Raw genomic sequence first — 17,484 nt, forward strand, 5'->3', positions numbered from 1 at the left:
TTAGGTATTATTTGTGATAAAAAAATATAGATACTAAAATGAGAAAAAGAGCATAGTTTAGATACCAAGATTAAGATAACTATATTGACGAGTTTTCAAGAGTTAAATTGTTTTTTTTTCATGTATTATAAAATTAAAGAAAATACAAACACCTTTATACTTGTATGATAAATTGATCTGATTTGGTTTTGTTTTGGATAACACCAACCAAAATGCATCTAAGCTATGGATACCAATTATTAAGGTTATAAAACATGTTTAGTTCAAAGAATATCACAAGATTCTTGAATGACATTTTCATGTTTCGATTTCAAAAGTGTTAAAAATTCAAAATATGAGATGAAATTCTAATACCAAATCATCTTTAGATAAGGTAAAATTTCTGTAGAACATTATTTTTTGCATCAGTTTAACCCTTCAATTTTTATCCTTTTACCCTTAAACTATAGGATTTTCCCTGAATTAATCACTCTAAAATTGAATTTATCTTATTTTAATCACTTTAATATTTTTTTCTCAATTTAATCATAATTGTTAATATAATTACTCCAACTGATCACTCCTTTGTTTTCTCACTAATGGATTGTTAACTATGTAATACAAGTAATTAATTTTTTTCCACATAATTAAAGAATTACAAACTCAGTGTGTAATAACAATGCTTTAACAACCCCTAAAGATTAAACGGTAAAGCCAAATGAAGAAAGCGACAAAACCTATAAAATTAAACCCCCACTGCTATTGGGATCGAAATAATTTTTTTAATTTTATTGAATTGGTGAAAAAAATTACCCTAAACATTTCAATTTGGGAGAAGAGAAATTAGTTGCAAAAATAGTGATTTGGGAGGAAATTTTGAAGCGGAAAAGGAACTTTGGTGAAAACGAATTGAGAGAATAGTAAACAAAGATGTGGTGAGGGATACAACAAAGCATTATGGCGAGGAGACAGCTTCGTTTAAAGGTGCATAGGCTGTGAAATACGGTAATGGTGGTGTATTGCGTTGTTTATTTAATTTATTGATGAAATTTTCCTAAATTTATTTTGGGTTTTGTTCAAATGTCGGTTGTAACTAGTCTTGACCCATGCTTCGTGTGTTTTTTGTTTAGATTCTACTATTTTTGGGGTAACACGTTTTCAGTTTATGATTGTAAAATATGTTGGATTGTTGGGTTTGTGTTGTTGATTTATTCTATTCTATTGAGCCTTCATAACTGTTTGCATTGTTTGATTGAATTTTTTAGGGCTGATTATTTAAAGTATCTATGAAATAATTGTGGCACTGGTATTTGATGCATTGAAATTTAAAATGATATCTATAGATAGAACATAAGAGGACCTGAAAGTGTTGACTTTCTTATTGATGTCATTTTATGGTTAGCATGTTGGATTCTTTGTGCTTTTATCCATGATGAAAGATGGGAAATGTTAACTTTGTATAGCAGTATTGTTGAATAGAAAATTGTTAGGAATGTGGAGTATGTGTTGTCTGCTGGTGAAGCAAAAAAAGGGATAGCTGGAAAAGTTAATTCAATGTTTGCTCGTATGTTCGATGGTCATTGTGGGTCATAAGTTGGGATTCAAACAATTTTACTGGACCATGTGTTTGTAAATATGCCAAAGGTGTATCTGAATATTGATGCTTCCTGCAAGTTGATAATAATAAAATAAGGTGTAAACATGTGTCTGGTCACTAATGCTATGGTATGACTAGTGTATCTAAATATTTGGAGTACAAGGAAATTTAGATTTGTTACTGTTTCATGCATTTAAATTAAAAGAAAATTGTCAGATTTCAGTTTCCTAATTAAGGAATATTTGAGTGTATCAAATAGGATTCTGTAAATATTTTATCCCTAACTTTAAGGCTGTTTTTAGGTACAGCATCCCTGGAATTAGTATGTTTCCTAGTGTAAAGTTTCCTAAGTTAGGCTCACTATGTCTATAAATATTTTTGTAATTTCTTGTGAAAAATATAATTAAAATAGCCTGTTTTTAACATGGTATCGAGCTTTTTTAGCCCAATTTTTGGGATTTTTTTTTCTCTGTGTGGCGATTTTTTTCCTGATTCCAACCAGCCTTCAAGCCTGTAAAATTTGTTCAAATGAAACATGACTGAAATGTCAAGATCAAGAACACTGGGATGTCTCGAAGTTTCATGAACAACTCAAACCCAACAAGTGAGTTTCGAACATCCAAGTAGCCTCAGAGCTAAATGGGAAAAATTACTTGAAGTGGTCTCAACTGGTTCGTGACGTTCTTGAAGGGAAGAGGAAAACCGAGTCACTTACTCTGAATCGGACCTAAAGAAGGAGATCCTAAGTTTGATGCTTGGGATGAACAAGACTCTATGGTAATGTCTTGGTTATGGAACTCTATGATGCCGTAAATCGTTGATACATGCATGTTTCTTAACACATCCAAAGAAATATGGGAAGCGTGAAACAGACTTATTCTAAAGTTTGAGATGTCTGCTCAAATCTATGAAATCAAGACTAAGATTTCATCTACCAAGCAAGGAAGTCGATTAATCACGGAGTATTCCAATCTGTTGCAAAGTTTATGGCAAGAGATGGATCATTACCAAGGCATTCAGATGAAGTGCAAGTGAAGATGCAAAGACTCTGAAAAGGTTCGTTGAAAAGGATCGAATTTATGATTTTCTTGCTTGTACTAAATGTTGAGTTTGATGCAAGAAGAGTTCAATTACTTGGAAAAAGGAACTACCACCACTAAATGAGACAATTGCAATTGTTCGTCTTTGAGAAAGGAAGAAGAGGAGTTATGGTTGAGAACAGGTCAAGTGGATAGTTCAGCCTTGGTTACAAAAGCTGTAAGTGAGAGGAGATTTGGCTTGGAGCACCAAATAGTGAAGATAATAGACGAAAGAACGTACAAAGCCTATTAACAGGATTACAGATGGTGCATCTATTGTAAAAAGGCCCGTCACACTAAAGAAAGATGCTGGAAACTCCATGGGAAGCCGCAAACAACAAATAAAAATTTTTCGAAAAAGGTGGACAACCAAAGGGACAAGGATGAGCATATACTGAGCAGACAGTTGGATGGAAAAATAATTCTCGTGAATCACTGTTGAATTCAATAAAGAAGAAATTGAGAAGTTAAAAATTTCTTTGGGATCATTGGAACAAAATTCTTCAACAGTACTTGTAGTTTGGCTTTTTAGGTATATCCTCTTCTCAAGATTCTAAAGTCTCGATCAAATCACCAAAAGTTCTTGGGTCATTGACTCAGAGCTACGGACCACATGACCCATTCCTCACAAAAATTTGTTTCATATACACCTTGCCCTAGTAGTAGAAAAATAACAGATTGCCGATGGTTCTGTGATCACAGTGGTCTGGTCGTGGTGATATTGTTATAAACAAAACCCTTACTCTTAAAAATGTCCTTCATGTTCCAAAACTATTTATCAATCTTTTATCCATTCAATGAATTACCAAAGACTCTAACTGTAAAGTGGTTTTTATCACAATCGATGTCTTTTTCAGAATGAATACGAGGAGGATGATTGGACATGCTAAGGAAGTAAATGGCCTATACTATCTTGAAGAATCCAAAGGAGAAGTTAGTGCTCAATTCCTCACCTTCATCTTTCATATCCGAATCTATTAAAACCAATCAAGACCAAATTTGGCTCTATCACCTTCGCCTTGGTCATCCATCGTTTAGAGTCTTTAAAATTATGTTTCCTTCATTGTTCAAAGGATTGGCTGTTGAAAAATTTCATTGTGATATTTGTGAACTTGCAAAACATAAACGTACCTCTTTTCCAGTAAGAAATAAAAGAACTTTCACTCTTTTTACTCTTATTCATAGTGATGTTTGAGGGCCATCCACTATTTCAAATATTTCTCAGGCTCGGTGGTTTGTATCCTTTATTGATGATTGTACTCGTGTGTCTTGGATATTTCTTTTAAAACAAAAATCTGATGTAAGGTCTGTCTTTCCAACCTTTTACAACATGATCAAAACACAATTTGGAGTGAAATAAAAGGTTTAGGTCGACAATGCCAAGGATTATTTCAATCAATTTCTCTCAACATATTTCCGGAAAGAGACATTATACATGAGTCATCTTGTGTTAGTACACCCTAACAAAATGGTGTTCTTTGAAAGAAAAATAGTCACATTTTAGCTATTACAAGAGCCCTTTTGTTCCAAAAAATGTCCCTAAACAATATTGGGGAGGTCATTTCACTGCTACTCATTTGATAAATAGATTGCCTACAAAAGTCCTTAAATCTCAAAGTCCTATGCATGTTTTAGCAAAATTCTTTCCTGATTTCAATACTTCAAGTAACCTTACTCCCAAAATATTTGGCTGTGTTGCTTTTGTACATGTTCATTCTCAAAATAGAGGAAAATTTGATCCACAAGCTATCAAGTGTGTCTTTCTTGGTTATTCTTTCACTCAAAAGGGTACAAATGCTATTATCCACCACAAAAATTTTTTTGTAACAAAGAGATGTTACTTTTGCGAACAAGAGAATTTTTTACTCGTCCTTATCTTCAGGGGGAGATCTTATTCACAGAAGATAAGGAAAAAGAATTCCTTCTTCTTGACATTTCAGCTCCTGTCCAGCAACAAAACACCCACATTCCAGCTCCTGTCTAGCAGCAAAACACTCAAATTCCAGCTCTTGTCCAGCAACCAAACACTCCCACTCAATCCTTGCCTACTAACCAACCTGCCCGACTTGAAACAATGACCCCTGTACAACCTGAAACAGAGCCTAATACACCCAAATCACCAAGAGGAGTTCAGGACACTACTCGTCCTTTACTGGTTTACTCAAGGAAGAAGGCACCGGTGCAAGTTCAATCATCTTCTTCTTCTATACGATCCGAGGTAATTCTTGAACCTACTTTGAATTCTAAGACGCAAATTTAGATGATTTTCCCATTGTTATTAGAAAGGGACTAGAACTTGTACAAAACATCCCTTGTACCTATTCATGTCTTACAAAAACTTGTCCCATAACCACAAAACCTTTCTTACCAAATTAAATTCTATCTCCATTCCCAAAACTATATCCGAGGCATTAGAAGATGAGAATTGGAAAAATGACATGAAAGTTGAAATGGAAGCTCTTGAAAAAATAAGACATGGGACTTAGTGCAATTACTGAGAGGAAAGAAACCAAATGGGATGTCATTGGGTGTACATAGTGAAATATAAGTCGATGGTTCTTTGGAGAGGTACAAAGCAAGATTGGTTGCTAAAGGGTACACTCAAATGTATGGAATAGACTACCTTGAGACATTTGCCCTCAGAGCAAAGATGAACATCTGTAAGAATGTTGTTGTCACTAGCTGCCAACCGAGGCTGGAATTACAGCAATTTGACATCAAAAATGCCTTTTTACACAGTGATCTTGAGGAGGAAGTCTATATGGATGTTTCTCTAGGATTCGGTCCAAATACAGGACAGGTAGTTTGCAGACTAAAAATGGCTTTTTACGGACTAAAACAGTCCCCGAGGGTTTGGTTTGGAAGATTTACCAAAGTAATGCTCAAGTTGGGGTATAAACAGAGTTGAGGAGATCACACTCTATTTGTAAAACACTCATCTTCAGGGGGAGTGACTATTTTATTAGTCTATGTTGATGACATTATAGTGACTGGTGATGATCTAGAAGGAATGGAGAATTTAAAGAAATGCCTAGTAAAAGAATTTGAAGTCAAAGAGCTCGGTAAGTTAAAATATTTCCTTGGTATTGAAGTGGCACACTCTCGGGAAAAAATATTCATATCTCAGCAAAAATACATAGTTGATTTGTTGACAGAAACGGGCAAGTTGGGCTGTAAACCAGCAGAGACACCCATAGAGGTGAACCACAAACTTGGAAATGCACTAGAAGATGCAGAGATTGATAAAAGGTCATATCAAAGACTTGTGGGAAGCTCATTTACTTGTCTCATACTGACGGATATTGCCTATGCAAGAGGTGTTGTAAGTCGGTTTATGCACAATCCCAAAGAATCACATCTTAGAGCCAGATATCGATTCTACGGTGCTTAAAAGGGCACACCAGCAAAGGAATCCTATTTAAAAAGGGGCAGAATTTAACCCTTGAAGCCTATACTGATGCAGATTATGCAGGATCTATGGTTGATAGAAGATCAACCTCGGGCTATTGTACTTTCCTAGGAGGCAACCTTGTGACTTGGAGGAGTAAAAAACAAAATGTTGTGGCTAGATCTAGTGCAGAAGCTGAATTTAGGGCGATGGCTCTTGGAGTTCGTGAGTTGTTATGGCTAAAACTTATTTTGGAAGATTTGAAGATCGAGTGGGAAGGTCCAATGAAGTTGTATTGCGATAATAAGTCTGCTATCAATATTGCACATAATCCAGTTCAACATGATCGAACGAAGCATTGAGGTTGACAGACATTTTATAAAGGAAAAAACTGGACAGTGGCTTAATTTGCACTCCATTTGTGTCCACTGATGGTCAACTAGCAGACATACTTACCAAAGGATTGTCTGGGAAGTTGTTTCAGAAATTAGTAAGCAAGTTGACAATGGATGATATCCACTTCCCAGCTTGAAGGGGAATGTCAGATTTCAGTTTCCTAATTAAGGAATATTTGAGTGTATCAAATAGGATTCTGTAAATTTTTTATCCCTAACTTTAAGGCTGTTTTTAGGTACAGCATCCCTAGAATTAGTATGTTTCCTAGTGTAAAGTTTCCTAAGTTAGGCTCACTATGTCTATAAATATTTATATAATTCCTTGTGAAAAATATAATTGAAATAGCCTGTTTTTAAAAAAAATGTTACTGTTTTGGAGTACAAGAAGCAGTTTTATGCTTAATATTAGGGGTTTTTGAGAAATAGATTAGAAGTTAATGCTTTTTATAGAATCCAAATCGGACTATTTTACAATTTGTCGTGAATCATGATGGGCGCCTATTGAACTCTCTAACCATGAATTACAGAGGAATATCAATTGATTACTTTGACTATTGGCATGTAGAGGCTATGTCCATGATTGAAATGCATGGCATGATGTCTCGAATAAGCCTGAAGGAGGATATGGTTCATTTTTCTTGGTAAGAAGAAGGTGGTAAATGTTAGGCCACTGAAAATTGATAGTGATACAGTTAATACGGTACCTTGTATGCCTAGAAATCATTATCTCCATGTATATGTTGAAGATAAAACATATGCTAGTGTTGAAAGTCAATGAAAGACAGTAGGTGATGAAGGTAGGGAAGGTAAGGTAGCAAGTGAGGGTAGGGAAACAAAGAGTACAAAGTCTGATTCAAAAGATTCCAACTACCATGCTTATAAAACTAAAATAGATTTTTGTCTCTGACTTTGAAGATAATAACAATATTATCGTGAAGTTAATGAGAAGGTTTGTGAAGTTCATGTTGTTCAGGTTGTAGAAATGAACCTAATGGATTTATGAGGTGATGATAGGGGAAAATCAAGGATTAATGGTTGAGAGTGACACTAAAAGCGGGCAGTTAGAGTCATTATACAATGTTCACTCTTTTGACTCAGAGGGAAACAATTCCCCTAAATTCAACACTAGGAGAGATATGGGAAACCCTGACTTGAAGACTGGGATGGTATTTGCTAATAGGGAGATTCTGAAGGAAGCTATTGGGCAATATGGTAGCTTGAACAGATACAAAAGTGAGGTTTGACAAGAATGGCAAGAAGAGGGTAAAGGCAGTGTCTAGGTCAGCCTGTCCATGGTTTTTATGGGGTTTAAAGATGAATACAAAAGATCCCCAAGATAATACTTGGCAGATAAAGACAATGACATAGTTGCTTGAAAGTGACCAAGAATAGGAATATTTCTAGCTAACGGTTGGTACAACATTACCTGGAAAAGTTTCAGACTGATCCTACATATTCCATTCGTAACCTACAACTAGATGTGAAGAAAGACTTCCTAATTCATGTGCCCCATAGAAAATGTGGTAGGGCCAAGATTACGACACTAGAGATGGTTATAGGAAGCCACAACAAACAATATGGGTTGATATTAGTACCTAGGGGAACTTAGATACACAAACCCTAGGACCACAACCATATATGTAAGCTAGACAATAGGTTGTTCCAACGAATGTGCATCTGTTTAGCTGCTTGTAAGGAAGGGTTAAGAGATGGGTACAAGCCAATTACCAGCCTTGATGGCTGTTTCTTAAAGGGTTACTATGGAGGCCATCTGTTGTCTGCAGGTGGGATTGATGCAAATGATTGCATTTATCCCACCCCATTGCATATGCAGCAGTAGAGAGTGAAAACCAGTCATCATGGTTCTTGTTCCTTGAACTATTTGCAAATAACTTGGACATTCAGAACAACCATTAGACATTTATGACTGACAGACAAAAGATATTTGTATTACTTTACTATTAACTATTTTTTATTTGTTTATTCCTAACTGATAGTGGAAATGACATGTCTAAACACGTCCTTGTGGAATCCATTGCTGGGCTATTCCCTAATGCAAATCACAAGACATGTGTTAGACAATTGTACACTAACTTCAAGAATAGCCACAAGGGTAAGGCATTAAAAGATACCTTATAAAAAGCTACCAGATCAACATATGGAACAGAGCTTGTTGAAGTAATGATAGAAATGAAGAATTTGTTAAATGCAACATATCAATGGTTGGCTCAGAAACACCCAGCTTAGTGGTCAAACGCTCATTTCTCCACCAGATCTAAATCTAACATGTTGTCAAACAATCTATCAGAGTATTTTAGTAAGGTAAGTTGACTCCTAACCCCATTTTTTATGTCTTTTAAATTTATTTCTTCACTAATTTGCATACCACTAACAATTTTATTGTTTATGTCTACAAGTTTATTCTAGGTGCTAAGGATAAGCTCATCCTAACTTGCGTGGATACCATTATGACCAAAATTATACAAAGGATTGCTCAAAAGAAAGAAGAAGCTGAGAAAGTCATTGAACCATTGTGTCCAAAGATTCAGAAGAAGTTGGACACCATGACTGTGCTGTGCAATAGGTGAATCGTTCCAACTCATTTTAAGTTCTTAAATAAATACTGTTTGGCTAGTATTTTATAAGTGTTGTTTTGGTTAAGTTTTGGTTTGCGATATGTTCTTACTTATATAATGATTTGCTACTGTTTTTCATATGTTCTTAAATATCTAATGTTTTACTACTATTTTTAAGTGTAGTTTTGGTTATATGTTGGTTTTCCATATGCCCTTACTTATATAATGATTTGCTACCATTTTAAATATGTTTTAAAGTGTAACATATGCCAAAATTTTCACATGTTCTTAAATATCTAATATTTTGCTATTGTTTTTAAGTCTTGTTTTGATTAAGTGTTAGTTTGTCATATGTTCTTAAATATCTACTTTTTGGCTACTGTTTGTAAACTGTTGTTTTGGGTAAGTGTTGGTTTGCTATATGTTCTTACTTATATAATGATTTGCTACTGTTTTTAATATGTTTTAAAGTGTAACATATGTCAAAATTTTCTTATGTTCTCAAATATCTAATGTTTTGCTACTGTTTTTAAGTCTTGTTTTAGTTAAGTGTTGGTTTGCCATATGTTCTTAAATATCTAAGATTTTGCTACTGTTTTTAGGTGTAACATACTTTTGTTAATAGGTGTTGGCCAATGCATTTTGGTGGGCTTATGTACCATGTTGCATGTGGTCCATTCCACAACATGTGGTTAACTTGGATGACCGTACTTGTAAATAAATAAAATAGGATCTAACCAGTAATTTATGATGTTGAAACACATGTGGATAAACCATAATTTCTAACTAATTTTTTTTTCCTTGAAAGGAATTCCATTAATGTATTAACTATCATGATGATGTTGCAAGAGAGGCTAGAAAGTTGTGCGGACCCTCGTTACCCCAAGACCACATACATTTCAATTTACTCACATTTGATCAAACCAATCAGAGGTGCAAAACAGTGGAGTCAAGTTCAAAGTATAGAGCGAATACAACCTCTAGTGCTTAGAAGGCCACCAGGCAAACCCCGTAAAGCAAGGAAAAAGGCAGTAGATGAAGCTCAACTACTGGTGAAAGATGGTCGAGGAGGGCATGCAAATGAACAGCATGAAATGTGGTGGTCAATCAGGCCACAATGTCAGAACATGTAAGGGAAGGTTTGAGGTAACAACATGAAGAAAAAAAACTACGCATAAATCTCAGAGAAAGAAAAAAGTCAATTGGATTTCAAGCTGCAGGTGCTACACCTCAACCAGCAACTTCAACACCGCCAACTTACACTAAAACCTACAACCCGAGGACCTGTAACTGCACGTAATACTGCAAGGTTTAAGGAAAAACTTATTGTGTCCATTCAAACTAAATTGTCTAATTTCAATAACTCCAACTATCTACCAAGCTTATTTAATAATTAAAAAAATCATTGTTACTCGTATAGTTTAAGAGAGCTCCTACAAGAACTCTACAACACCCTCCAATCAACCAAATTCCAATTGTCACCGTTGTGAGAAGGGTGCCAAGGATAACTAATTCAGGAATAATGTTAATTTAGCTAACTCAAGAAAATGAAGAAAGCATTGTGGTCGATTTTTGTACAAAGGAGAAAGAGCCAACAAAAGGGCGAAGACTTTTGGAATATTGTTTTTTAATCAATGTTTGAATGTTTGGTTAATTACTTTTTTGGCAGATTACTAGAAGGTTTTATTTGGAGCCTATTTGACTTTGTTAACATTGTCTAGTCTCACCTAATTTTGTTGTTCATTTGGGTACATGGGTGAGTCACGGCTCGCAAATTAGACTAATGCACAGAACATTTTATGGAGGTTAATTGATTAGATGATGCTTATTCGATTCACTTGAATTGACTTGATTTGTGGAATATATGTAAAAATTTATTTACTTGCAGTTTTGGTGGCCTAGTGAAGCAATTTAAGGTTGACAAATATCATATACGGATATACTAAAGTATTTCAAAAAAATTATCATGTGTTATATTTTATTCCACAAACAACTTTAAAAAATTTCATGCATCTTTTTTTAAAATATTTATTACCCCATAAAACATTTGTCAACTTCTTCACTTTGCTTGTAGAGTTTAAAAACTCCCATTATAATTAAAAAAAAGAGTATTTACTATTTATTTTATTTATATTTTTGAAAAATAATTACCCACTAAAATAACGTTGCCACTTAAGAACTTAGGGCTAAACAGGGTTTGTTTAGCTTCAGGAAATAAGAGTCTGTTTTCATTTTCATTTATTAGAAAATGAAAATAATGAACTATTTGGTTAAAAATTTTGAAAATATTTTTGAAAAATGAAATGAAAATTTTAAAAGCGGAGCATAACAAAAAAAATGTTTTGTTTTTAATAATAATGTTTTTGAAAAATGAAAAGTTGAAAACAATGAATTTTTAAAGTTTCATTTTATGCTTTAAATTTACTTTATATGAAGTCCTTTTAGAAGTTACTTTTTATTTTTATAACCTTTAAACTTTTTTTTAATTTAATTGCATTTTATTTCACTATTGGAATAAGGATATTATTAGTTAAGTAAAAGTAAAAAATACTCTGTAAGCGGGCATGGGTTGATATAATTTATTTTAGGTATAAAATAATAATTAAACATTAGTTCAGAATTTGGTACATTTATAGTTTCCTTTTCTTTTCTTTATTTATTCCACAAGAAGACATGAAAATTTGACAAGTGTCACTTATTATTATTTTATTGTATCTTATAGGACACTTGTTAATCCCTAATTATATTTGTAGAGTCTAAAACTCTATTGATAGTACACCAAATAATTTTCAATAGATAATTAAAAAGATACTTGAAGTTATCTTAGACTCGTTTGTAGAATTTTTTTTATTTCACTGGCTATGGACAAAATAATTACCCTTTTAATAAGTTATACTTTAATTTAAGAGAAATTATTTGGTACACTACCAAGAAAGTTTTAAACTCCACAAAATTACCTCATAAGGATATAATGAAATATTAAAAAAAATTTAAAAAAAAAGAGACGAATGTGTTGTGGAATAAAAAAGTGAATCATCAATTTATTAAACACTCACTCTTAATCTAATTATTTACTTATTTTTCATTTGGAGTTTGAAAAATATATACCAAACACGTTTTACTATTTTCATTATTGAAATAAATTTCTATTTTATTTACGAAACATATTTTTCAATTTTAAAAGAATAAAAATAAGATGTTCTCGGAAATCAAAAGCACCCATACTTTCCTATTTTTAAATTTCAAAATATTTTTATTTGAAAACATAAATTTTTGAAAATTAAATTAATCAAATTTAAAAATTTGTCATCATCTATATTAATCCTTATTTGTATAAAGTCTTTAAATTAACTCTAACACCATTAATATATATATATATATATATATATATATATTGTGATTTAAATTTGTTACACACTTATAAGAATATTAATTCAACTAAATATTCAAAATAACTTCTCATCGTTTAAAAGAATTTCTGAATTACTTTTCAAAATCTAATATAAAGAAAATATTCTTATCACCCAAATTTTTTTCAAAACTTACAGTGTAAGCTTTTTTTTTTTGGTTAAAAATTAAAATTAAGTTATCCTATTTTTTTATTTAAAAATTTCAATCTAATTATTAAAATAGTCGATATTATAGATCGAAATTTATCAATTTTAAATTTATAATTAACAAAAAAAACATAATTTTGAAAGAAATATTAAAATGAAAAAGTGAAGGATTGAAATATAAAATTGCAAGGAGAAGAAATCAGAATTAAATAGAGTGAAGGGAGTAAGAGCAAATTTTAAGGCATTTGATTATGAAATGTAATTTCAGGCGTCTTGAAAATCTAAGTATATATTTGTACATATTTACTTAGCATTCTCCATCTTTTACTGAGTCCTTTTTTTAGCAATCCAACAAATCCGCTGATATCAGACCTGTTCAGCTCAATTTGCTACCCTTTTCAGTTTCATCTTTCAACAATAATCTCTCTCTCTAATCCCCTTTTCTTCTTCTTCTTCATTCTTTTTTTCTGTTTTTGTTCTTCCTTTCATCATCAATTTATCTGACCATTTCATTGATTCCTCAACACACACACACACTTGAAATGCAACCATGACCCTCAAGGGTGGCGCCACCAGTGCCTGCGCCGCATGCAAGTACCAACGCCGTAAGTGCATCCCTGAATGTCTTCTTGCCCCTTATTTCCCCGCCGATCAAACCAAAGTCTTTCAAAACGCTCATAAATTGTTCGGCGTTAGCAATATTGTTAAGATACTAAGAAGCTTAGATCCTTCCCAACATGCCGAAGCAATGCGTTCCATCAAATATCAAGCCAATGTCCGTGATCGCTTCCCGGTTTACGGTTGTTTAGGTGTCATTCGTCAGCTTTATTATCAAATTCAGATGTTGGAAGAGGAAATGCATACCGTACTTACACAACTCGAGATGTATAGACAACACCATCATCACCAACAACAACAACATCAGCACCAGCACCAAATTTCATCAATGGCGGACGATGTCATTTCTCAGTTAGAACTCGGCATGGCACCGTCTAACAATGCTCTTCCTCTCTTTAATCAAGTTACTCATCAACCCTACACTATGCAAAACACTTACTCCTCCTCAGACATCGATTCTCCTCCTAAAGACAATGTAGAAAACAATTCTTTGTGGATCCAACATCTTTTTCTCGACACTAATAATCACGGTACTAGCAACAATGATAGTCCCATTGCCATTCAATCTCAGTTATTGGTCCCTAACTCCGAACCCTTAGCCGATACTCAACACCAAGTGGTTCAAGATTACGATGAAATTCATCCCTTTTTCGATTCCATCGACGACAGACAATCTTATATTGATACCAAAGATGCCGAAGACTCCAGCAGGTAACAACAACCACCACCTAATTTCCTTAAACATTCAAACAAAACCGATATTTTTTTATTCATAATTTATGATTGGAGAAATGAATATAGAGCAAAATGCAGTTCCGAAGAATCACTCAAAGAGACAACGCAATTAATGGTGGGGAATGTTGGAAGCAAAGATTTGAAAAATGCAGCTGCTTGTTTCAGTCTCACCAGTGTCAACTGATCAGCTGCTACCCAAAAAAACTAGTACTGCAACTCCCATTCCTTTCTTCTGTTTCTTTTTTTCTTAATCAGATCTTATATAGTGCACATCCCACAATTTTGAGTTTTTTTTTTTTTTTTTTTTATTGTAAAGTTTTAATATATATTATTTACATATATATATATATATATATATATATATATTTGGTAATTTTGGTAAATGATTTTACATTCAGTATTCACACTGCTGAAATAAGTGTTAATTCTTTTTCACTAGATAATAATAAACTTCCTTTTCCCAAGTTTAGATGATTATAGCCATTTACATCATCCTTTTTTTAAGTATTTGTGTTGCATATTGGATAGGGATACTTTGATATTGGGTTAAATTTAATTCATTAATTTTATTTTATCCATTACTTTTTAATTTATGAATCATCACTATTCATAGCTTGGTTCATGAATAAAATTCTCCAAAAACTCTCTAAATAAATAATTATAATAATTTTTATTAAGTTCTTGCAGATTCATATATATTATTATTTTGGATATTTTATCACTTGAATCTAATTTAATTTGGTGTGAATAGTATTGCATATTTGAATTCAGATATCTGAATATGATATTTCTTTTGTGGAATTCTTGCTTAATTTTAGTTTTATCTTTAAATAAATTTGATTTAACAAATTTCATTCTTTAAAAGATTTGAATCTTCACTAAAATATTATGCATATTTATTGAAAAAATTATAAAATCAATTTGACATGTTATTTAAATTTTAAATACTAAATATAATTAATTTGTTTGAAAAATATAAATTTTAAATTATAAAATTTATATTTTATATTTCTCATTTTCAAAGTTTCAAATATGTTTGGATATAAATTTGCTTTTGAATAATCATTGAGTACTGTCTAATGTCTAATTGTGTTCACCATATGTGTGCAATGTCAAAATTTGTGTGATGAGATTTAAGATAAAATTAAAAATTTTGTACTAAAATTATTACTTTTGGGAGAAAATTTATTGAATAAAAATTGATTAAATAGATATGTAATTAGATTTAATTATGGATTGAATTAATCGTCCAAGCTAGAGATAATTGATATTGTTCTTTATCTTCATTTTCTTCAGAAATTTTTCTTGTATAGCTTTGTGAAGAGTGAGAACTCCATTTCAGTTTCATCTAATTTTCATGCTATTTCAGTATCTGGTGATAGTTTTGGCGCTAGTTCAATAATTGCTGATATGTTGGTATTGGCTTATGTGAACAATATGGAAAGTCATTTAGCATTTGAAGCTTTTAAGAGAGCTGGTGACTATGGCTTTAAGTTATCAGCTGTATCTTGTAATCCTCTATTGAGAGCTTTGGTAAAGGAGGATAAGATTGTAGATGTGGAGTATGTGTATAAAGAGATTATTAGAATTAGGAGAATTAAAGTTAATGCAATAACTTTTAATACTGTGAACAGTAGACTGTGTAAAGTTGCGAAATTGAATAAGGCTAGTGATGTTTATTCAGGACATGAAAGCATGGGGGGTCTTGCCAGATGTAATTACCTATAATGCTCTTTATCTCTGGTTATTGCAAGAAAGGTAGGATTGGGAAAATGTATAAAGCTGATGCGATTTTGAAGCGCCTAAAGCCTTTCTTTGTAAAGGAATTTTCTTTTTGTTTACTCTTTTTGTTGTTGAGGATGAAGACAGTGTTGAGATCCTATACTTTAATGGCGTATAATCTTAGCAAAAACTTGATATTTGTTAGCAATCTGAAAATATATTTTCATTAATAATTAATTCATGAACACCAACTTCTTTTTCCCTCAATTCTAGCATTGCTATTATAAACTTACCATTTTCCGAGACTTCATTATTTCATAGTTGTTTTGTTGCAATTTTACCGTTATTTGTCTATTATAATGTTACTTGGAATATTTACAATCTCTATTTATAGGCATAAGAACTATAAATGAAGTAGAAATTTACTTCTAATGACTATTAGAATTTAAAATATATCAAAACTTATCTAGATCTTGATGGATATCCACTTAGTAAGATATTCATAACACTCTCCATTAGATGTCTATTGATAGATATGTATAATATCTTGTCTCATTAAAAATCTTACCAAGAAAACCCATTGGGGCAAAACCCATCATGAAAATATCACATACTTTCTCATATTCTACGTATTCAATCTTGAATACTAGTTTTCAAATGATTATTTGAATGTATTTGCTAAGCATTTATATCACCATTATTTTGAAAGCCATGAGTGAGGGAAACTTTCAGGAAATATATTTTGATCTCATCGAAGTTTCAACAATAATAATAACAATATTTAATCATGATTTTCTATAAAAACACAAATAATTATTTTTATCATTTTATAATCCTCTTTCAACTACTATTCACTATGTCAAATTTATCACGTATGTTCAAATTATTTCAATTTATATAAATGAACATTTTCTTAAGAATTTCAATATGCTTCTAGCATTCTAAATCCTTTAAGGATTTTAATATAAACTTTACTATATAGTGATTCATAAAAGGTTGTAACAACAACCATTAGACGCAAGTTAAATCTTTTATGAATTGTCAATTTAATAATATATCTAAAAGTTATTGGATCTACCATAAAAGAATATTATATCTTTCATAATCAATGCTAGGACTTAGCAAAAAATTCATATTTTTATGCCGTTTTGTAAAAATACTTCATTTGGACCCTCAACGGCTTTATACATTTAGATATTTGGACTGCTAGTCCAAAAACTCCACAATTTGAGTTGCATCTTTCTATTTTGACCAATCTATTCCATATCTACATTTCTCAATAAATTTATTCAAGATCTTCCTTTTATTTCATTATTTCAACGACAATATTGCATGCAAAACAATTATCGACCACTTTTATTATTCGGTTCCACATTTTCTTGAATTGATATAATTTGTCGAGATCTCTTATTTTCACTACTTTAATCTTCAATTTCAAGTACCTGAATCTCTATTGGAGTTTTAGTTATGTCTTAGGTCTCTTCTGGAGTACCTGCCTCCACTATATAACCATCTAGAAGAAATATTTCTCAAACCATTATGCGCATAAATAATAAACTTTTACAAAAGTTTTTCAAACTCAATCAATAAAAAACTAAGATATAAACTTATTAGTATTAGCAAAATGAATTGTCTTAATTGCATGATCTGAAATTAATTATTTAAACAAGTAATCTTGCAAACGACAGGTTGTAAGTCGGTAACACATATGTGATTAGTTTGTAGATGCATCTACCAAAGTCATATAATATCAAAACCATCCACATGGTGTATGAATGGGCCTATATTCATTTCAGAAAGGCAAGACATTAAATCTCAACTTTAGCTTGTGAGTTTCT

The 17,484-nt window shown here is 32.1% G+C and overlaps 2 protein-coding genes across 3 annotated transcripts; both read left to right on the forward strand.

The window, feature by feature from the left end:
- The first annotated feature begins 558 nt into the window (after positions 1 to 558).
- Positions 559 to 10,857, forward strand: LOC108483180 (uncharacterized). Of its 2 annotated transcripts, none has more exons than XM_017786440.2 (4): positions 559 to 984; positions 8,436 to 8,760; positions 8,856 to 9,022; positions 9,823 to 10,857. In XM_017786440.2, the coding sequence occupies exons 2-4, from the start codon at positions 8,725 to 8,727 to the stop codon at positions 10,145 to 10,147; spliced, it is 528 nt and encodes a 175-aa protein (XP_017641929.1). In that variant the 5' UTR covers positions 559 to 984; positions 8,436 to 8,724; the 3' UTR covers positions 10,148 to 10,857. The 2 variants fall into 2 exon arrangements, with proteins under 2 accessions (XP_017641929.1, XP_017641930.1); XM_017786441.2 differs by having other exon boundaries at positions 565 to 984; positions 8,506 to 8,760.
- Positions 10,858 to 12,983: 2,126 nt separating this feature from the next.
- Positions 12,984 to 14,108, forward strand: LOC108482860 (LOB domain-containing protein 27-like). The gene is made up of 2 exons (XM_017785946.2): positions 12,984 to 13,900; positions 14,003 to 14,108. Exons 1-2 carry the CDS (start codon positions 13,122 to 13,124, stop codon positions 14,106 to 14,108), a joined length of 885 nt encoding a protein of 294 aa, XP_017641435.1. The 5' UTR covers positions 12,984 to 13,121.
- Positions 14,109 to 17,484: the final 3,376 nt, after the last annotated feature.

Source organism: Gossypium arboreum, chromosome 1, assembly GCF_025698485.1.
Source record: "Gossypium arboreum isolate Shixiya-1 chromosome 1, ASM2569848v2, whole genome shotgun sequence".
Classification (NCBI taxonomy): Eukaryota; Viridiplantae; Streptophyta; class Magnoliopsida; order Malvales; family Malvaceae; genus Gossypium; species Gossypium arboreum.

Excerpts from the sequence above, each read along its gene's own strand:
- LOC108483180 (XM_017786440.2), top strand. The coding sequence starts at position 8,725 with ATGTTGTCAAACAATCTATCAGAGTATTTTAGTAAG. Across the intron at positions 8,761-8,855 it reads TATCAGAGTATTTTAGTAAG|TTTATTCTAGGTGCTAAGGA; the intron begins GTAAGTTGACTC and ends TATGTCTACAAG. Across the intron at positions 9,023-9,822 it reads ATGACTGTGCTGTGCAATAG|GAATTCCATTAATGTATTAA; the intron begins GTGAATCGTTCC and ends TTTCCTTGAAAG.
- LOC108482860 (XM_017785946.2), top strand. The coding sequence starts at position 13,122 with ATGACCCTCAAGGGTGGCGCCACCAGTGCCTGCGCCGCATGCAAGTAC. Across the intron at positions 13,901-14,002 it reads GATGCCGAAGACTCCAGCAG|TTCCGAAGAATCACTCAAAG; the intron begins GTAACAACAACC and ends AGCAAAATGCAG.